The sequence below is a fragment of the Lontra canadensis genome, unplaced genomic scaffold, assembly GCF_010015895.1.
Source record: "Lontra canadensis isolate GAN:19392208 unplaced genomic scaffold, GSC_riverotter_1.0 scaffold124, whole genome shotgun sequence".
NCBI classification, from domain to species: domain Eukaryota; kingdom Metazoa; phylum Chordata; class Mammalia; order Carnivora; family Mustelidae; genus Lontra; species Lontra canadensis.
In genome coordinates, this window is record NW_022631118.1 from 1,183,404 (window position 1) to 1,206,117 (window position 22,714).

General features: G+C 40.2%; 1 protein-coding gene across 1 annotated transcript; it reads right to left on the reverse strand.

Annotated features, from left to right (window-relative positions):
* Nucleotides 1-2,704: 2,704 nt before the first annotated feature.
* On the reverse strand, nt 2,705-22,701 carry EMC3 (ER membrane protein complex subunit 3). Its single transcript, XM_032841594.1, has 8 exons — nt 22,375-22,701; nt 14,405-14,462; nt 13,970-14,063; nt 11,955-12,059; nt 10,729-10,810; nt 10,382-10,461; nt 9,374-9,456; nt 2,705-3,916 (listed from the first exon to the last, which is right to left on the reverse strand). The coding sequence occupies exons 1-8, from the start codon at nt 22,527-22,529 to the stop codon at nt 3,788-3,790; spliced, it is 786 nt and encodes a 261-aa protein (XP_032697485.1). The 5' UTR covers nt 22,530-22,701; the 3' UTR covers nt 2,705-3,787.
* Nucleotides 22,702-22,714: the final 13 nt, after the last annotated feature.

Consider the following 22,714-nt stretch of genomic DNA (forward strand, 5'->3'; position numbering starts at 1 on the left):
CTCTGCTTGGGATAATCTTTCCTTATATATTTCCTTGGTTCTGTATATCTGTCCTTGTGATCCTTCATATCTTGAGATGATACTCCTGCTGGGAAGCCTTCCCTGACCACCCAGGCTGGTCAGATGACCTGCAGGACATTCCCACAGCCTCTCCCGGGTCACCCTGTCATGGCATGTGACACAGCAGTCTGAGGTCTTAAGGCCTGGGATTGCAGTATCTGGCAGATGGTCAGTAAATGAGTGAATAGAAAGATCTGAAAATATCTAAAACGACACCAAGCATATTGTAGAAATGCAGTAAATGTTTGCAGACTTTATTGCCTACTAGGACAGGGGCAATACCTCCCTTTGGTAACATTCCAGTTTGGGTGATTAATGGGTAAAAATTATTGTTTTCTTGACCGGTACCCCTGCCACTTTGTTCTGGCAGCAAAAGCTGGGTTTGCCTCAAAGGAATTGCCTCCATCCCACCTTCGGTCCTTACAGTTTAAGCGGGGCTAACCACTTCATAGAATTTGCATGTGACCTAAATCAGGCCTATTACCTGACTTACTGGAAAGTTTCAGAAAAGCGTGTTTTCTTTTCACTAGCCAGTGTCTCCTTGGGAAGACAGACTGCCTGAGAATAGGAGAGTTAAGGGGCGCCTGGGTGGCTCAGTTCAGGAAGCTGACTCTTGATTCTGACTCAGGTCGTGATTTTGGGGTCCCAGGATTGAACCCTGCATTGGGTTCTGTGCTAAGCGGGGAGGCTACTGTCTGCCTCTCCTTTGTCCCTCCCCCTGCTCACCCATGCTCTCTAAAATGGATCTTAAGGGGGAAAAAAAGGAATTGAAAAAGCAACTGAGTCCTGATAACATCATTGAGGACCTGGACCCAGCTAAACTTGAAGCCAACTGACCATTTGGTTATTCAGCTGTTTACATTCCTCTTAAAAATACTGCTTAAGCCAGGTTCAGTTTCTGTCATTTGCAACTGCGGTATTTCTTACAGTTTGTAATCTTCCATGTCGTTCACTTATACATCTGCCTGTCTTATTTGGTCCTTTCAACCAAATAAAAGAACGACATAGGATGCCTGGGTGGCTCCGTGGGTTAAGTCTCTGCCTTCGGCTCAGGTCATGATCTCAGGATCCTGGGATCAAGTCCTGAATTAGGCTCTGTGTTTGGCAGGGAGCCTGCTTCCTCTCTCTCTCTCTGCCTGCCTCTCTGCCTACTTGTGATCTCTGTCAAATAAATAAAAAATTAAAAAAAAAATCAAAGAACCACATAGACTTTGCCCCAAGTGCAGGTTTACCTACTATTCTCAAATCTAAGTCTTCATTGTTTTTCAGAGATGTGTCGTACATCTGACTGTCAATATTTAGACTTCCATGCATGGTACCTTCCATACCATGAACAGTAGTAAATGGACATTTCAGGTTGTCTTAAAGACGCCTGGCCCAAGTTGAACTCCAAGAAATACACACGGTAAGCGCTGTATGCTGAACTTGTGCACTGATTCTGGGTAGAGCCTGATAAACCAAACTTGGATCTTCCCTTTGATTGGCTGCTGCCAAGGACATGTGCATTTACCATCAACATGATGGCTGAGAAAAAGCTCACATGTTTTATCCACCCAACTTTGCTACAGGGAAAAAGACAAACTTTGTGTGGGTGAAGAGGCAAAATGAAATGCTCCGAGATGCCTCATGGGAAGGAGGGTGACGTCACTCGATCATCAATTACTGCTTGTATGCCCATCCAACCAATATTTTTTGGTATATACCATAACACACCCACTTAAGTCAGGGTCCATCAAATTGTGGACATTTTAATCTGCTGGTCTTTGCTGATTCTATCTGTCTGCTTGGAATGCCCTTCTACACTGCATAACTCTTCGGAGACCCAGGTCAAAGGTTAGCTCCCCTGTGAACCCTTGCTCCTTTAATATTTTGTTTAAGCAGCTATTTTAAATATCTTTTTTTTTTAATTTTATTTTTATTTTTTTTTTACAGAGAGAGTCACAGCAAGAAAGGGAACATAAGCAGAGGGAATGGGAGAGGGAGAAACAGGCTTCCTGCAGAGCAGGGAGCCTGATGTGGGGCTCGATCCCAGGATCCTGGGATCATGACCTGAGCTGAAGGCAGACTCCTAACAACTGAGCCACCCAGGCGCCCCTAAATATTTAAAGGTCAGGCTTTCTTAGCGTGGGTCTGTAGGTCACTATGACTAGGCCACCCCTGTGTTATGTGGGAACTTTCTGTGTCTATTCCCATGTGCAGTACTCTGGAGGGAAAGGTCAGAGCTTCCACTGCATTCCCAAAGAGGTTCCATGACCCAAAAAAGGGGTCAGAACCACCAATTTCTAATGACATCTAGTGATGTCATAATTTCTTATGTCTCTCTAATGAGTTCCTTGAGGGCAAGGGTCACATCTTTTTTTTTTTTTTTTTTTAAGATTTTATTTATGAGAGAGAAAGAGGGCGTGCACATGTGAACTGGGGGAGGGGCAGAGAGGGAGGGAGAAGCAGACTTCCCAATGAGCAGAGAGCCTGACGCAGGACTTCATCCAAGGACCCTGGGACCATGACCTGAGCCCAAGGCAGACGCTTAACCAACTGAGCCTCCTGGACACCCCACATCTTTTTCATCTTTGACTCTTGAGCACTGATCCATAAGACACTCATAACTGTGGCACAAGGCTGTTAGTGACCCACAGAGGCAACATTTTATAGGCAGAGAAAACAGGATGTTTTAATTGGTAGAGTCAGGAGTTGTTTGTTCTTGATTACAGTGTTCAACATGCAAATTACATTCACCTTTTGGTACAGAAATGGCACCCTGACACTTCCCTGGGACAGTCAATCCAGACAGAATGATTCCTGGGCCAACCTTAACTACATGTCTGCCAGCAATCGCACTTTCTCCCTTCTTACAGCAATATGCTAACTCTCTTATCCAGAAAAACTGGGAAATGAGGTCCTTCATTCAACAGAGTAGCCATATTTGGTACAGCACTATTGATGTCAATGGATTTGATACATCCTGAACTCCAGCTCAAGACCTCAGATTATGTAACCTATCTCTGATGATCCCAAAGGCACTTGAGAATCCGGCAGTGTCTCAGTGTTGCCGATTTTCACCGGACAGTGTTAAGAGATAGAAGGCTGGCTAAGTCTGTCCTAGCCCTGGGTATTCACTCTGCAAAGAGCTTATTTGAATCAGATTTTGACCCATTTGCTCTTTATGTCACTTTGTAGGCTCAAAATGAACAACACAGGGAGCTTTCACTTTGCTCATCCATAACTGCTAAATTTTCAGTAAGGAAAATGTATTATTTGTGTAAAGAAAGTTGTACAAATACTAACAACAAATTAAAGGTAAAACACAAAGTATTTGGATCCCAAGAAAACAGGCATTCACTGTAGTTAGAAGTCAGGCTGACTGCACTTAATAATTAGGCATAATTGACAATGCTTTTTCCAAAGACTGAATTTTTGCTAAGTTTTATATATTATAACTAGCTTGAGTATTCTCCCTTTCTTTGACTTTCATTATCAGAGTCACCAGAAGGAAAATGTAAAACATTTAAAAAATAGCTGCTTCTGGGTAAGTCATCTAGCACACACTCCCCAGATCTTCTCTAGTTTCAGACATACAAGGGAACCTGGCTCAGATAAGAACAATTCTTGCTGAACACCTGCCAGCTCATGCATCCTTCTTTTTATTCTGAGAGGGTCCAGCTCAAATCAAAGTTATAAAGTTAACCACTGCTCTGAGTTCCTGACACAGCAAATCCCTGTGTGGTCTTCAAAAAATCGAGGTCTGTAATTCCTTCTTAAACATGCCTTCAAAGTGGAGGTCTTTGGCCATGAGCTCCTCTTCGACATCATCTAGTGCCCACTGGTGATCTGTCAGCTCCAAAGCTTCCCACTCTGTCTGCAAAGGAAGAGGACACCAGGGAAGGGAGAGGAGGGCTGTTACTAAGAGCAGTGCTGTTGTGGGAGCATTGATTCTAGCCAGCAGCTGGATTAAGCTATTAACATGTATAAACTCATTTCATCCTATGAGGTAGGTACTGCCACCTGCCCTGTGCACCCCTAAGCTCGATCTGTAGGCAAAGAGATCAAGGTTAAAAAAGGTAAAATAATCTGAGGTCACTAGAGCTAGTAACTAATTATATTTCTCAAACAGTCTATAAATGCTGACTACTTTTGCCTTTAATTTGCAGGTTTAAAAAAATGCTTTAGGAAATATAATATGCAATACAAATGTTAGCTCATGGTTTTTTAAATTTTTTCAAATTTTTTAAAAATTTTTTAATTTTTTTAAAGGTTTTATTTATTTATTTGACACAGAGAGATCACAACTAGGCAGAGAGGCAGGCAGAGAGAGAGGGAGAGAGGAGGAAACAGGCTCTCCGCTGAGCAGGGAGCCCGATGCGGGGCTCGATCCCAGGACCCTGAGATCATGACCTGAGCAGAAGGCAGAGGCTTTAACCCACTGAGCCACCCAGGCGCCCCTCATGGCTTTTTTTGAAAAAAGATTTTTATTTAAATTCTAGTTAGTTAACATACAGTACAATATTGGTTTTAGGAGTAGAAGTCAATGATTCATCACTTACATACTACCCAGTGCTCACCACGACACATGCCCCCCTTAATACCATCACCCATCTAGCCCGTTCCCCCGCTCACCTCCCTCCATCAACCCTGTTTGTTCTCTATCATTAAGAGTCTCTCATGGTTTGTGCGTCCCTCTCTCTCTTACCCCACATATGTTCATCTCTTTTGTTTCTTAAATTCTACATGAGTGCAATCATATGGTATCTTTCTCTGACTGACTTCACTTAGCATGATACACTCTAGCTCCATCCACATTGTTGCAAATGGCAAGATTTCATTATTTGATGGCTGAGTAATATTCCAGTGTGTGGTACACACACCTCTTCTTTATTCATTCATCTTCTTTTTTATTTTTTAAAGATTTTATTTATTTATTTGAAACAGAGAGAGAACAGGAGCAGGGGGAGGGGGGCAGAGGAAGAGGAAGAGCAAGAATCAGACTCCCCATTGAGCAGGGAGCCTGTGTGGGGCTCAATTCCAGGACCCTGAGATCATGACCTGAGCCAAAGGCAGACACTTAACCAACTGAGCCACCCAGGCGCCCCTCCATTTTTTTAAAAAATACAATTGACATGCCATAAACTTCACTCTTGGAATATGTACAATGTAGTGGTTTTTAGTGTGGGTTCACAAAGAAATGCAACCATCACTACTACCTAATTTCAGAACACTTTCATCACTACAAAAAGAAACTCTATTTCAAATAGCAGATGCCCCCCATTAAGCCTTCTCCCAACCTCTGGCAACTGCTACTTTACTTTCTGTATCTTTGGATTCATCTATTCTGGATATAATATGTGGCTTTTTCTTACTGGTTTCTTTCACTTATGATGCTTTCAAGGTTCCTCCCTGTTGTAGCATGTATTGGTACATTGTTCCTTTTTGCTAAATATTCCAATGAATACTTTTATTGTCCATACACTGTATGTATATTCCAAAACGTTTCATATTGCTCATCCGTTCATAAAATGGACATTTGGATTGTTTCTACTCTTGGACTATTATGAATAGTGCTCTGAACATTCCTTCTTTCTTTTCTTTTTTCTTTTTTTTCTTTCTTTCTCCTTTCCCTTTCTTTCTTTCTTTCTTTCTTTCTTTCTTTCTTTCTTTTTCTTTCTTTCTTTCGATTTATTTACTTGACAGAGAGAGAGAGAGCCTGCACAAGCAGGAGGAGTGGCAGGCAGAGGGAGAGGGAGAAGCAGGCTCCCAGTGGAGTGGGGAGCCCGATGTGGGGCTCGATCTCAGGTGGGATCATGACTTGAGCCAAAGGCAGACGCTTAACCGACTGAGCCACCCAGGTGCCCCTCTGAACATTCTTGTGTAAGTTTTTGTGTGGACACAGGTTTCCAATTCCCTTGGCTATTTACCTAAGTGCGGATTGGTGGTCATATGTTAATTACGTCTAACTTTTTCAGGATAGGCTAAAAACTGCTTTCCTAAGTGGCGGCACCATGACCAGCAATAGGATAATTCCAATTTCTTCACATCCTTGTTTACAACTGTTAGTGTCCATCTTTTTTATTATAGTCATCGTGTGAGTCACTGTGGTTTTGATTTGCATTTCTCCCATGGCTAACAATGCTGAGCATGCTTTCATGAACTTACTGGGTATTTGTATATCTTCTGTGGAGAAATGTTTACTCAAAACTTTTGCCCACTTTTAACTGGAATGTCTTACTATGGCTGAGTTCTGAGAGTTCTTTATTCTGAATACTAGACCCTTATTAGAGATACAGTTTGGAAGCATGTTCTCTAATACTGTCTTTTCATTTTCTTGATGGTGTCCTTTGCAGTACAAAAGTTTTCTTTTTTTTTAAGATTTTATTTATTTATTTGACACACACACACAGAGACAGCAAGAGAGGGAATACAAGCAAGGAGAGTGGGAGAGGGAGAAGTAGGCCTCCTGCTGAGCAGGGAGCCTGACGTGGGGCTCAATCCCAGGACCCCGAAGGCAGACGCCTAACGACTGAGCCACTCAGGCACCCCAAAAGTTTTCATTTTTACAAAGTTCCATTTATCTGTTTTTCCTTTTGTTGTTTGTACATTTTTTTTAAGATTTTATTTATGTATTTATTTATTTGACAGAGATCACAAGTAGGCAGAGAAGAGGCAGAGAGAAGGGAAGGGAAGCAGGCTCCCTGCTCAGCAGGAAGCCCCATGTGGGGCTCGATCCCAGGACTCTGGGATCATGACCTAAGCCGAAGGCAGAGGCTTTAACCCACTGAGCCACCCAGGTGCCCTTGTTGCTTGTACTTTTAATGTCGTGTCTAAGAAGTCACTGCCTAATCCAGTGTCAAATATTTTACACCTATGTTTTCTTCTAAGGGTTTTATAGTTTTACAAAACTCTTAAACCATTTAAAGTTTCTTCTTTTTTTTTATTGTGGTAAAATAGGTAACATAAAATTTGCCACTTTTAACCTTTGTAAATATACAATTCAATGGCATTAATTACATTCACAATGCAGTACGAACATCAAGACTATGTATTTCCAAAATTTTTCATCGCCTGAAGAAGAAACTCTGTACCCAGTCAGCGGTAAGACTATTCTTTCCCCCAGTGAACTGTCTTGGCACCTCTGTTGAAAGTCAATTGATCTTAAATGTATGGGGGGGGGCACCTGGGTGGCTCAGTGGGTTAAAGCCTCTGCCTTCAGCTCAGGTCATGATCTCAGGGACCTGGGATAGAGCCCCACATCGGGCTCTCTGCTCAGCAGGGAGCCTGCTTCCCTTCCTCTCTCTCTGCCCGCCTCTCTGCCTACTTGTGATCTCTGTCTGTCAAATAAATAAATAAATAAATCTTTAAATGTATGGGTTTATTCTGACCACCACAAGTCTACTGCATTGATCTGTAGATCTGTCCTTACGCCAGTATCACACAGTCTTGATCACTGTAGCTCTGAAGTAGGTTTTATTATTTTTTTTTAAAGATTTATTTATTTATTTATTTGACAGACAGAGATCACAAGTAGGCAGAGAGGCAGGCAGAGAGAGAGGGAAGCAGGCTCCCCGCTGAGCAGAAAGCCAGATGCGGGGCTTGATCCCAGGACCCTGGGATCATGACCTGAGCCAAAGGCAGAGGCTTAACCCACTGAGCCACCTAGGCGCCCCTCTGAAGTAGCTTTTAAATCGGGAAGTGTGAGTCTTTCAACTTTATTCATATTAAACTCTAATTGGGCTATTCTGGGTCTCTCGCATTTCCATATGATATTCAGGATCAGCCGTCAATTTCTGTAAGAAAGGTATGTGGAATTTTGAAAGGGACTGTATTGCATCTGTAGAGAATTTTGGGAGTATTGCCATCTTGACAATATTAAGTCTTTTAATCGATGAACATAGATGTCTTTCCATTCATTCAAGTCTTACCTTAATTTCTTTCAGCAATGCTTTATAATTTCCTTGTAAAAGTCTCATCTCTCTTTTGTTAAATTTATTTCCAAGTATTTTACTCTTTTTGATACTTTTTTTTTTAAGATTTTATTTATTTATTTGAGAGACAGAGATCACAAGTAGGCAGAGAGGCAGACAGAGAGGAGGGAACAGTCTCCCCGCTGAGCAGAGAGCCCGATGTGGGGCTTGATCCCAGGACCCTGGGATCATGACCTGAGCCGAAGGCAGAGGCTTTAACCCACTGAGCCACCCAGGTGCCCCTTGATACTACTTTAAATGGAATTTTTTTCTTAATTTCATTTTCAGATTCTTTATTGCCAGTGTGTAGAAATACAACTGATTTTTGCATCTTTACCATTCATCTTCTAAAAGATGTTCTAAAAAAAGTCCTTGCTGGACTTGTTTGTTAGCTCTAACAATTTTCCTTGTGGGTTGCTTACAATATTCTGTCTACAAGACCATGTCATTTGCAAACAGAGATCATTTCCTTCTTCCTTTCTAATGTAGCTGCCTTTTATTTCTTCTTGCCTAATGGCCCTGGCTAATCATCCAGCACAAGGTTCAACAGAAGTGGCAAGGGTGCACATTCTTGTCTTGTTCCTAATCTTGGGGGGAAAGCTGTTAGTGTTCCACCACTGAGTATGATGTTAGCTGTGGGTTTATCATAGATGCCTTCCATCAAGATGAGCAAATTCCCGGGGCGCCTGGGTGGCTCAGTGGGTTAAGCCTCTGCCTTCGGCGCAGGTCATGATCCAGGGGTCCTAGGATCGAGCCTTGCGTCGGGCTCTCTGCTCCACGGGGAGTCTGCTTCCACCTATCTCTCTCTCTCTGCCTTCCTCTCTGCCTACTTGTGATCTCTGTCTGTCAAATAAATAAATAAAATCTTTAAAAAAAAAAAAAAGATGAGCAAATTCCCTTCTGTTTCTAGTTTTTATCATGAAAAATTCATGAGGTTTTGCTGTACAAAAATTATACTGGATTTTACATAGTGCAGAATCATTTCATGAAAAGCCTTTAAGTATTGATATTTTTTTTAAATGAAATTTATATCTGATGTCCACAGGGCCCTAAACAGTTCAGAATATTCTAAATGTTTACTTGGTATCTCTGAATGGACTCTATTTACAGCTTCATTTACAGTGTGGCTTAAATTTGAGTGAGCATTTAAAAGCTAGTAAAAGTACCAAGAATCTCCAATTTATTTACAGCTGACTCTGTCTCAGGAATAAGAAAGAAATATGTAAATACAAATTCATTTGTGCTAAATTTAAATGATGGAACCATCCATACGACACTCACTTCAGGGAACCCAACATTAAAGTAACTGTCCACTAATGTCTTTCAGAGCATTAGCAAAGCTACGGAAGGTGTGAGCGTACCTTGAAAGCTTTGTTGGTGTCTGCAGGCATGGCCATGGCTGCTCCCGTCATCTGCTCCTGCATCATCCTTGACTGGTCGGCGGCTGCAGTGTAAGGCACACCGATGTGAGTGCCAGGGCTCAGCAAGCACCCAGCGCCCTCTGGGAAGAATGGTCCTCACACAACACTGACATGTGCTCAGGAAGGGGTGAGAGCCCCGTAGGACAGGTTCACTGACTGGCCCTCCCACACACTGGCTATGTGACCTAGGGAAAGTCACTTTACCTCGCCTGAAAAATGGGCCTGATAATAACAGAAAGTAACTGAAGGAAGTGCTAAACTTGATTTCAAGTGTAAATAAACAATCACTACAGTCACCGATTATGGAGCAACTATTTTATGCCAGGCACTTTACGAAGTGCTTTACATATTCTCCCTCATTCATTCCTTACAACAAACTCTGAAGTTAATTATTAAGGTCTCTATTTTACAAATGAGCATACGATGAAAGTGGTTAAGTCACTTGCCCGAGTTCCCAACCATTAAATGAGAGAGCCAGGATTGGTCCTGGCAAGAACTCTAGTCAATGAACTAACTGGTCAAACCAGGCCTTCTCTCAGCTTCAGTTTACAGGCTTACATTACTGGTACTGGATTCCTCACATGAGGCTTTCATACCTTGGGGAACTAAATATTGTCCCCGTGATTTCCAGGGAAAATTCAGATCTTAGTTGATCCTGGAATTTTTTTTTTTTTTAAGATTTTAAGTAATCTCCACACCCAGTGTGGGGCTTGAACTTACAACCCTGAGATCAAGGGTTGCATGCTCCATCAACGGAACCAGTCATATGCTCTAACCCTGGAATCTGTAAGACTCTTGCAGAATACCTCAGAAATTTACAAAGTTTAAGGAGTGAAGCATTGTATTTGACTATGCTAACAAACGGAACAGACTACATGAGTTTTCTGGCCCTGGCATGGATGACTGTCTATCAAAGTATTTGCTTATTAAACCCAACATGCTTCTTACCATTATCTTGGCCCAGAATCAGAGAGTAAATACTCCGAAGCCCAAAGACATTGAGGAAGTACCAGGATGCAGAACTTACCCTAGGAAAGCAAAAGTGAAACAACATAGGTAGTTATTTTAGATTTAATAGAATTCCCAATTTTCTATCACCCAAAGAGTATATAAAAGAATCACTTGGGGTAAGGCTAAAAGTTGTCATAATCCACCCATGTCATTTTGAGTGGAGTTTCAATGAGAAAAATCAAAAATCTATTCCAGTGAAGAATGCAAATCACAAATTCTGTTCTTTAAGGGACATTGGTTTTAGCTTTTGGTTTGTGCTTTTATAAAGGAAAGAAAGTTCTTACCAGGATGCATCTAATGTGAGTAGTTCAATTCCCTGTTGCAGCATTGGCTTAAAACGGAGAGTCAGTGGAAATGGGACCTTGGCTATAGAAAAGAGAGAGAAAGTTCACAATCTTTTCTTGCTGTTTTTAGAACAATTTAAGCATGAATGCACGTAATCCTTCCATGAGGTGGAAACTCTGTACCATACACAGTTTGAAATGATTTCTACCAGGAAATTTGTTTCAATTTCTGAAAAAAACAAGGCAAGTATCATTCTATTATAGTTCCTTCAACACAAGCTTCTCTAATGCTTAAGAAGCAGGGACTCTGGGGATGCCTGGGTGGCTCAGTTGGTTAAGCCCTTGCCTTCAGCTCAGGTCATGATCCCAGGGTCCTGGGACTGAGTCCCACATCGGGCTCCTTGCTCAGCAAGGAGCCTGCTTTTCTCTCTGCCTCTGCCTGCCACTCTGCCTGCTTGTGCTCTCTTTCTCTCTCTCTGACAAATAAATAAATAAAATCTTAAAAAAAAAAAAAAAAAAAAGAAGCAGGGACTCTGAGTTGTGACCTAAAATTAGAAAAGAAACTTGCACTGATCTGTAAAACCCAAAATGGAAAATATACACATAGAGAACTACATTCCTGAGAAATGAAATTGATTCAAAACAAATTATAAATAAACAACTCACTCCAATACTTAGGAAATGAAGTCAAAATAGAAGCATGCTTCCCTTCATCCTACTTAACAAGAATTAATTTTGGATACGAATGAGCAAGCCATTCACTTAAGTTCCTATTTGTAAAAGACATCCACATCATGAACTAATGATGAGTTTGGGATAAGAGCCATAAAGTCACGGCATATGAAATTTTTTTTCAAAGAATGTGATTAGTTTCCAGGGCACCTGGGTGGCTCAGTCAGTTAAGCATCTGCCTTTGGTCAGGTCAGGATAGTAGGGTCCTGGGATCAAGGCCCATGTTGGTCTTCCTGCTCAGTGGTGAGTCTGCTTCTCTTTCTCCCTCTCCCTCTGACCTTCCCCCTGCTCATGCTTGCTTTCTTATGCTCTCCCTCCCTCAAATAAATACAAACTTAAAAAAAAAAAAAAAAAGAAAGAATATGGTTAATTTCCAATAGAGAATATGGGACCCATTATATTAGTGTCTCAGCAGCGCTTGGATTTCTCTGAACAGGGACATGGGAAAGGATCATAGCTAAATGAACCCGAAGTCTTCTGGGTCTGTAACTTACTTGTGACAAAGCCTGAGAACGTCATGTTGATCCATCCACCAATAAGAATCATAGGGAGCACATTTGTTACATTGCCTTTCATCATGTCTGTGAGCATAGTGGGATCTATGACAAAAACAAGAGACGACAGCATTTTACCACTGTTGGCAAGGACTTCTCCCTGATTTTCTGTAAATTTTTAATTTATATGATAATTAAACTAATACAAGTTCACTGTAAAAAATTCAAATGACATGAAAACATAGGATTAGATAGCTTCTCTGAGCCCACTCTCTGAATACTTTTAATTCTTTGCTGCATATCCTTCCATCTTTATACATGCATATATAAATTTACACACACAAGTATGTATTTACATGCATTTACACACACAAGTTTCCATATGTATACAATAAACAGATATTATACTTACTAATCTGCTTCTTAATTTTAAAAAAGTAAATATATTGTAGATGGTATTTTCACATTGGTTTAATATCTCTCTGTCACTATTTTCAGTGTGTGCATAAGAGTCTACTACTACTTACTACTTCTGGATGGACCTATAGATTGTTTCTATTTTTTTTTTTTTTTTTTTTTTTTGCCAATAAACACTGTTGCCAACAACTACCTAGTATATAATCTGCATGTGATGTGTTTCTGTTAAGAGAAATTCTTAGAAGAATTCTTAGAATTTCTAGGTCAAGGGGTTTGAACATTTAAAATGAACATGGGGCACCTGGGTGGCTCAGTGGTTTAAGCCTCAGCCTTCAGTTCAGGTCGGATCTCAGGGTCCTGGGATAGAGCCCTGCATCTCGCTCTCTACTCAACGGGGAGCCTGCTTCCCCCTCTCTCTCTGCCTGCCTCTCTGCCTACTTGTGATTCTCTCTCTGTCAAATAAATGAATATAATAATTTTTAAATAAATAAATAAATAAATAAGATGAACAAATACCATCAGATTGTCCTTCAACAGTAGCAAGAGGGCCTAACTTCCCATGACTTTGACAGTAGTAGCTTTGTGAAGCTTTCAGTCTTCATCAGTTTAATGGTCTAAAAAGGACATCTTGGGGGCACCTGGGTGGCTCAGTTGTCTAAGTATCCGACTCCAGATTTTGGCTCAGGTCATGATCAGCTCATGTATTTGAGCCCTACAGGCTCTGTGCTCTGCAGGAAGTCAGCTTGAGATTCTCTCTCTCTGGCTCCCTCTGCTTCTACCCCCAACCCCCACTGGGTGCGGACACATCTCTCTCAAATAAATAAATAAATCTTTAGAAAAACTAAAAAGGACATCTTGTTCTAATTTGCATTTTGTGGATTTAGTGAAGTCAAGTATCTCTTCATACATAAATTGGTCTTTTGTTTCTTGTGGGCTTTCTAAAAGACTTATTAAAATCAATTGTAGTACCTTGTGTCCGGGTTTCTTACTTAGAGAAATGGGTATTAAAATGAGAGGACAGCCAACACAGAATAATAGATTATTTTGTTTTACTTTAAAAGTGCTATGTTTTTTCACATGACTAGATTCAGCAGAAGTAAGAAATCCGTTACAGCAAAAATTGTATGGTGGGCCAAGCAATCATGACTGACAAAGAAATGGCTGGGCTGGGAAGTGGTTAAGAGCTCCTCCTCTTTCAGACAGAAGCTGGGTGGCCATCTGTCAGCAAGGGGATCCAGACACTGGCTGGGAGATGGGACTAGGATGCTTTACCAACTGTGCTCCGCAGAGCCCTGGGTCCTGAGGAACAGCAAAGGGAAGAGACTCAGGGATAATGGCTCTAGTTTTCTCATCCCCCAGCCAGCGGCTCTTTTTTTTATAAATCCACTTTATACATTGGCATTCCCAGGTGATTTATTTAGGGGAAAAAAAAAAAAAAAGAGCTCCACTTGTGTAGATCCCTGTATTAGATGATCTCTAAGCCCCTTAGATTTCTATCTCATACAATTTAACATTTAAATAAATCACATCCTCTTCCTGCCCTCCCCCAACTCATGTTAAGAATTTTCCTTAAAGAGGACAGAAGGGAGTAAACATACCAGTCATAGGAGAAGGAGGCACTACCTTCCTTTTAGTTTTTTTGAAAAATCCATCCTCTGGGTTGTTGAAGTAATATTTTCGTGTCAAGAAAGACTAGTAGAAAAGAGAGCTTTTTAAGTCTTAAAACTGTGACATAGCAAATTGTCAAATTATTCCCCAGAGGTTTAGTCAGAAGGCCCTTGGAATAGGCTGTTACACTCAGAGCTGGCCGCCTACTTGGCAGCCAACCTGACACTTTAGCTGAGTCACATTTAAAAACAATTTCCTAAGAAGGGCGAGGTCACAATGACAGCAGACACCACTAGGCCACAGCTTAATTACAGATTTGCCAAACTTCAGCTTTCTACAAAGAGTCCCCTTATTAAACATTCAGACATCTACTGCCCTCAACAGTGAATCATGGAACTTAAAAAAAAAAAAAGAGAAATGAGTACCTGTTTGGGAATGTATTTTCCATTTTCCCTGAGGACTCTGCTCCGAATTAGGACCTGACTGAAAAATACAACCAAGACAATGAGATTTTTAAAAGCGAAACACTAGAAGAAAATGAAGAATAAGAGTAGAAGACCTATTTAAACACAAGAGAGAGCCTATTTGGCAACAGTCCTGTGGGGACACTTTTCAAAATACAAGTGTCCTTAAAACCAATATAATATATTTAACCCAACAATCAGGTCTTCAAAAAAGCATTTTTCAGAAGTCACTGTGTTTATGAACAAAAGATTTCCGAGGAAGGCACATTTAGAACATCACATTCATCTTTTTCTTATTGTATAAGAAGCTAAGAAGGAACTTTCTCTGAGTGAAAAGAGTAAGACTGGATACTCCTCAGGAGATCTGGTGGCGGGGGGGAGGGAGGGTGAGGACAAAAGAAAGAACTTTTAAAACCCCACAGAGAAATGAGTACAGGATTTGACAGGATTGATCCCCAACAGACAACAAACAGAAATTCCAGCAGGATTCAGACCGTTAGTAAACTCTCAATAAACATTTACTGAATTAATAAATTATTTGGTGCTATCTGACTATAACTGACTATTAAACAGTGTGTGATACAAGTGGGTGGTGCGAAGACACAGATGCCAAACAGGACAGAGATCAAAATACTAATGTTTGCTAGGTTTTCAAAAGTTGTTTTAATGGGGGAAAACCCCATTAAGTTAATGGAAATCCTTCTTGGAAAGTGAAAAAAAAAAAAAAAAGAGAGAGACAGACAGAAATAAACAACATGCAAATTGTGCTTGGTTTTGTCTCTACTCCTCAGTATAAACCACCTGCTCTAATCAGGGTCTCCTTGTCACCTTACGCATATTCTAGACTCTCCATGTGCTGGGAATGCTCTAGTACCCAACTTCTTCACAAGTTCTACCCCATCATATCATAATACCTTCTTCAAGCCCCACCCTCTCCAAGAAACTCTGCCTGGTGCCCTTATGGAATTCTCGCTGGTCTTCCTCCTCTTGACCTTGTTGTACTGTACAGTTGACTGCTCTCAACACAGACTTAGAGGTGACATGTAATATGTTCTGTCCCCGAGAGCTAGTCTAAAGCTACTCCAAGTGTGGCCTGTGTACCAGTGCTGGCCTGTGACGAGGTTAAGTGTAGACATTCAAAGTAAGGGTTAAGGGTTTTTAATTATTTATAATAATTTGGTATTTCCACAATATCCAAATAAATATGTACTAAAATAGTTTACAAAAGCATTGGTCTATGATAGATTGGAAATCAAAATAAAAAAAAAGGTCCTTCATCACTGATGGTTTAGATAGCATTGAGTCTAGAGTAACGGATAAAAATTTAAGCTCTAGAGTTGAACAGATGGGTTCAAATCCTGGCTCTGCCACTTACCTATGTGATTGTGGGTGAGTCATTTAAATTTCCCATGCCTCCTTTCATATTATGCACAATAACAGATTTATTCTCATTGGGCAAATACTTCTTGAACTTCTGAATGCCATGTACTATTAGGTGACATGAACAACAGTGATCAAAAAACAAGTATCTCAGAGCGCTTGGGTGGCTCAGTCAGTTAAGCAGCTGACTACTGATTTCAGCTTAGGTCATGATCTCAGGATCCTGGGATCAGGTCCTTTGTCGTGCTCCGCACTGGAGGGCAGTCTGCTTGAGGAGTCTCTCTCTCCTTCTCCCTCTGCTCCTCCCCCTGCTCTCTCTCTCAAATAAATCTTTTTTTTTTAAAGATTTTATTTATTTATTTGACAGAGAGAGAGACAGTGTAAGAGGGAACAGAAGCAGGGGGAGCGGGAGAAGAAAAGCAGGCTTTCCGCTGAGTAGACAACCTGATGAAAGGCTCAATCCCAGGACCCTGGGATCATGATCTGAGCCAAAGGCAGACGACTAACAACTGAGCCACCCAGGCGTCCTTTAAATAAATAAATTTTACCAAAAAGGCGGGGGGAGGGGCAAATATCTTATGAAAGTTAACGTCTAGTGGGAGATAAAGACATTGATTAAATAACCATAGGAATAAATGTTAAATTCACCTGTTATGTCCTAGGAAGGATAGATGGATGGTATGGTGGGAGTATATAATATGGGGATTTGACCAAGTCTAGGAAGTTAAGGTCTGGGAAAAAGCTTTGATGATGATGCATGACTGCGTTGGAATCTTAGGACAACTAGAGATTACCCTGGCAAAGTGCTGGAGGGAACAGCATGGGCAAAAGCCCTGCAGCAGGCATAAAGACTATGTCTCTGAGGACCTGAGAAAAGGCCACATGGCTAGAAGAAAGAGAACTACAGAAAACATGGTGAAAATGAGACTTGAGAGACGTGCAAGAGACATACTATATAAGGCCACATGCATCCCCGTATATTTTTTTTAAATTGTGGTAAAAAATACGTAACATAAAACTTACCACTGTAATCCTATTTAAACACACAATTCAGTAGTATATATACATATACAAACACAATGAAATATTAGCCACCAGAAAGGAGATCCTGCTATCTACATCAACATGGTTGAAACTTGAGGGCATTATGCTAAGTAAAATTAGAGAAAGACAAACACTGTATGATCTCATTTATATTTGGAATCTTAAAAAAAAAATGTCAAACTCATAGAAACAGAAATTAAAATGGTGGTTACTGGGGGATGAAGGAGATGGGGAGATGCCGGCCAAAAAGTAGTTATAAGATGAATAAATTCTGGGGGTTTAACATATATATAGTGACTATAGTCAATAAAACTGTGTAATGCACTTGAAATTTACTGAAAGAGTAGACCTTAAGCATTAACACTGATTTTTTTAAAAAAGGTAAGTATGAGGTGATGTATATGTTAATTAACTGGATTGTGATAATTCAGAAAAGTACATGTATGTCAAATCATCACATTGTACTAATTTAGTTACAAAATGTATTGAAATGTGACACATGCTACAACATGGATGAACCTTGAAAACATTATGCTTAGTAATAAGACAGGCACAGAAGAACAAATATTATATGATTCCACTTACATTAAGGTACCTAGAGTAGTCAAATTCATAGAAACAAAAAGTAGAATGCTGGTTGCAGGAACTGGGTGGAAAAGAGATGGGGAGTTATTACTTAATATGTTCAGAGTTCATTTGGGATGATGAGAATACTGCGGAAGTGGATGATGGGGATGTTTGCACAACGGTGAGAATGTACTTAATGCCACTGAACTGTACACTTAAAAATAGTTTAAAAAAAAAAAGAGTGGGGTGCCTGGCTGGCTTCACTGGTGGAATGTGTGACTCTTGACCTCAGGGTTTTGAGTTCGAACCCCATGTTGGGTGTGGAGAGTACTAAAAAAAAAAGGAGCAAAAGGGAAATACTGAGGGTTTTTTTACAGATTTTTAAAATTTTTTAATACTGAGGATTTTAAGCTGAGCTCTTCATATATACAATTTCATTTAATGATTACCACTGCATGTGGCATATATTATTTTTCTTTTGCATGTTTTGTCACTTGGACTGAAACTCCCTGAGGGTAGGGTCCTGGCCTTGTCATATCTTGTATCCTACAGCATATGGTACAGAGCAGGGCACATGGTAGATCATCAATAAAAATTTGGTCACTATAGATAATTCAGGCCTTCTTCAGGCACTGTAATCAACAGAAATTCCCCTACATCTCCTGTATTTTCACTGCTGAGGAATTTTGTAGAACTGGGATGGAGAATCATGACCTTGAGGCATCTCAACCCTAAATCAAGGCAAGCTTAAATTATCCTATATATTTTTTTCAGATAAATAACAATACTCTTAATAATTAACTGACACACCTCTTTTTTCCCTACATTTCTTGCTTGAGTGCTTTGATCTCTATATGATAAAAATTTCATATCATTTTTTCCACTGACATCTACCATAGTTAATCAATAGTTTTTTTAATTAATTATTTTTAATTAACATATATTATTTGTTTCAGGGGTACAGGTCTGTGATTCATCAGTCTTACACAATTCACAGCACTCACCATAGCACATACCCTCCCCAATGTCCTGTATATTCTAAACACTCAGTTTGTCTGAGGTCTGTGAATACTATAAGAAATTTTTAATTTTGCATTTCCGTTTCTGTTACTCTTGAAAAATAAGTCCTTATACTGCTTATAAAGACAAAGCTCTTTTGCATTGATAATTTGCAATTGAAAGACATTTTCTTAAAACTTTTTTTTTTTTTAACTTAGGTAGGCTCCATGTTCACCCTAAGATCAAGACCTAAGCTCAGATCAAGAGTCAGACACTTAACCAACCCAGTCACCCATGCACCCTGAAAGCTTTAGTTTTTAAAGCTGGTATTTCTCAAATTGGAGTTTAATCATATATTAAAGACCTGAGTTTGTTTTTTTCCTTTCCTAAGAGTCAGTATATTCTTTGAGCTTGAGTACCATTTTTTCCAGACATTCTATCCCCAACTGTGATTTACTATATTTTATTCATTTTTCTTTCAGTTTTGGTTTAATATATTTTAGAAAAATTTTACTAAGTTTAGAGGCACCAAAAGCTTAATAACTTATGAAACCAAAGGTTCCATTTTTATTTAGGCTAATGGAAACTTATACTATATTTAGAGGAAATGTTTTACAACCAGAAAACATATTTTGCCTTGGTTTTGGCAGGTTGAAAACCACATGCTCAGAATTCTATCCAAGTTGACAGGATGACCTGGTGGGGTACTGTCACACCATGTAGAAACTGGCATGATCCAGACATCTCACATAAAGGAACAATAATGACCAGAGAGGTTTGAGTTTTCTCCAAGGCAGTTGTTCTCCATGGAGACTGCCCTCTAGGGGGACTTCTGGAAATCTGTGGAATTTTTTTGATTGTCAAAATGATAGGGTAAAGAAATTAACTGTCATTTGTTAGGGGTAAGAGATGCTAAGTATTCCTCAGTGCTGGAGACAGTTGTGCAATTCAAAGAACCATCTCATGTTTCATACTACTTTTGAATATCTCACTGAATTGCTTTTAATTATGAGCTTCAAACCCAATTCCATCTTTTTTTCCACAGGGAAGGAAGAAGTGATTTTTTTTTTTGAAGAAGTGATTTTTATATATATTCAACTTCCAGATATGCAACCACCAAGTATGTATAAGGAAAACTGCACTTTGTTTCGTTCAGAACTTTATCAAGAGTAGTTCCTCATTTAGTAAAATCACATCCAAAACAACACTGCCTTCTGTGATATCTAAATTGTGAATACTGTATCAGCTTACAGTTGAACCTGTTCCAACGAAGGTGATTTTATAGTGAGGTACATGCTTTGACTTGTGCATTACACTTTTTGAGGACCATTGTGAACAAGTACTTATGAAATAGAAATTAAATTATTTTTCTTTTATTTCTCCTTTGTCACAACTAGGGCATTACATTGTCGTTTTTATTGAAGTATAGTTGACACACAATGTCACATTAGTTTCAGGTATACAAAATAGTGATTTGACAACTCTATACATTATGGTGTGCTCATATATGTAGCTACCATATGCCACCATACAACGCTACTACAATCTCATTGACAATGCTGTACCTTTCATCCACATGATTCATTCTGTAACTGGAAGCCTATACCTCCCACTGCCCTTCATGCATTTACCCATCCCCCTATCTCTCTCCCCTCTGGCAACCATCAATTTGTTCTCTGTATTTATGGGTCTGTTTCTGCTTTTGTTTGTTTGTTTTTTTTAGATTCCACATATAAGTGAAATCATATGGTAATTGCCTTTCTCTGTCTTATTATTTCATTTAGCATATAGTAGCTTCTAGGCCCATCCATGTTGTTGCAAACATCATGTTGTTTGTTTTTTAAGTATTATTTTTATTTATAGAGTGCAGGAACTGTGAATTTCATCTTGGGTTAGAAAAAGGAGCTGTGAGGACGCCTGCGTGGCTCCGTCGGTTAAGTGTCTGCCTTTGGCTTAGGTCACGATGCCAGGACCCTGGGACAGAGTCCCATATCAGGCTCATTGCTCAGTGGGGAGTCTGCTTCTCCCTCTGCCTGCCGCTCCCCCTGCTTGTGCTTGCTCTCTTTCTCTGACAAATAAATAAAATAAAATCCACCCCCAAAAAAAGGAGCTATGGGTGTAATATCATTCAGAAACATCACTCTGAAATCACATAGTCAACCAAGAGCAGAAAACTGTGGCAGAGAATCTATGAAAACAGTAATTGTCGTCAAGAGAATTTAACTTGAATTTAATTTAACTGATCTGAGTTTAAGTACAGGCACAGTATTTTACAATTTTGGCTATTTGGGGTAGGCTACTTAATTTCTCTGGCTTTCTTTTCTTCAACTATAAAATTAGGTTCAGGATTATCTAACTTGCTGTGATTGTGAGGATAAGATGAGAACAATTTATTGGTGTTAATAAATGCTAAATATCTGAGCTCTTTTCACATTGCATCTTTTTATAGCCTTCCTTTCTGTGGAGAACTGACTTCAGGTTATCTCAGGAGGTTGGTTCTCAACAGTTCTGGAACTGATGCTACTGAAAAATAATTGTAGTGGCCTCTATGGTGTAGTGGAAAGAACTCCCGACTTAGGAACCAGAAAATCTGTCCTCAAGTCCAGAATGTCATTATGTGTGACCATGAAACCTCTTAAGCATCAGTTTCTATAAAATGGGACAGCAACATCTATTTCTTAAGAGTTGCTTTGAATTTTAAATAAGTTAATGAATGTAAGAGCTTAGCTTAGTGCCTGGCATAGAGTAAGTGCTTAATAAATATCAGTTTATTATTATTATTATTATTCTCAGCCTAACGGAAGCATAACCGAAAGATGAAGCAGTGCTTCCTAAACTTCAGTCATTCTCATTCCATGGTTATGATTTTTGTTTTATTCACTAGCACTTGTACCATTAAAAACTTAGTATTTTTAAAAAGATTTTATTTGTCAGGAAGAGCACAAGAAATGGGAGTATCAGACAGAGGAAGAAGCAGGCTCCCCGCTGAGCAAGGAGCACAATGCGTAACTCCATCCCAGCAGCCGGATCATGACCTGAGCCAAAGGCAGACACTTAACCGACTGAGCCATCCAGGTGTCCCAAAAGCTTAGTATTTTTTACATATTAACTTTTTCTACTTATATAAGTTTTAACATAAATCTTTATGTTGCCAGCCAATGGAAAACCAGTATTAGTTGCCACACTTAACATAAACACAATAAAAACAAAATTAATTAAATCTTGGTAAGATACTGTTGCTTGTTGACAGTTCTGAGCCCGAGGCTTGATATTTCTTAAAATGGGATAAGTAAGTGATAGCGAAGTGGTTAAAGACACAGCAACATTTCCCTAAGATGATCTCTGAAAATAATCACAATGATTGGAATTTTTAAAAAATTTTAATATGGTGGGGGCACAAATTTAGATAACTAAAATCATCTCAAATTACCTCTCTCCACAGATAAATACTGTAATGAAGCACTTGAGAAAGAAGTTGCCTCCACTCCTGAAGGAGAAATGATAATTACAATCCCCCACATCTCTATGGCAATTCCACATTTGCACAGCACTTGGTTACGTAGTATCTCAGCTGACCACCACAGTAGTTTGGTAAAAGGAATAGTGTAAACACACCCACCTTATACATAGTTCATAGATAAGAGGGTTGGCGATTGGCCTAACAATTAACAGCAACAATTTTTTTGAGCACTTAATGGGTCCCAAGCCCTGTGCTAAAGGCTTTGTAGGCTTCATTTAAAATTTAATCCCCACGCCTGCTCTATGAGGCATTTCCGGTTATCCTCATTTTACAAATGACTAAAGTGAAACACAGAGGTAACACAGGCAAGGTGACCCAGCCTTTGGGGCGCGATGTCAACCCGAACAAACTGACAAAACCCCTGTACTTTCTTGCCCAAGGTCACAAGGGAGTGAGGCCGCCGGAGAGGGAAGGCGCTGACCTGTCGGAGACTTGCTCCTGGGTGAGCTTCTTGTCGCTCTGCAGCAGGATGGACACGTAGTGGCGGATCATGCCCACAAAGAAGGTGATGATAACGATGGGTAGGACCACCCAAAGGCGGATGTTGGAGTCGAGCAGCAGCTCCGGCCCCGCCATCTTCACAGAGAGCCGGCTCCCACCCGGTGTAACTGGGTTTCTCTCCCCGCGGGGCGCGAAGGCCCCTCTTTGATTTCGCCTGTGGGCTATGTCACGCTTCTCAGCCTTCCGGGCCCGGAGCCCTACCCCAGCTTTGGCCCTCGCGGACTGCCCCCAGCCCTGCCGCCTGGCCGCCCACTTCCGGC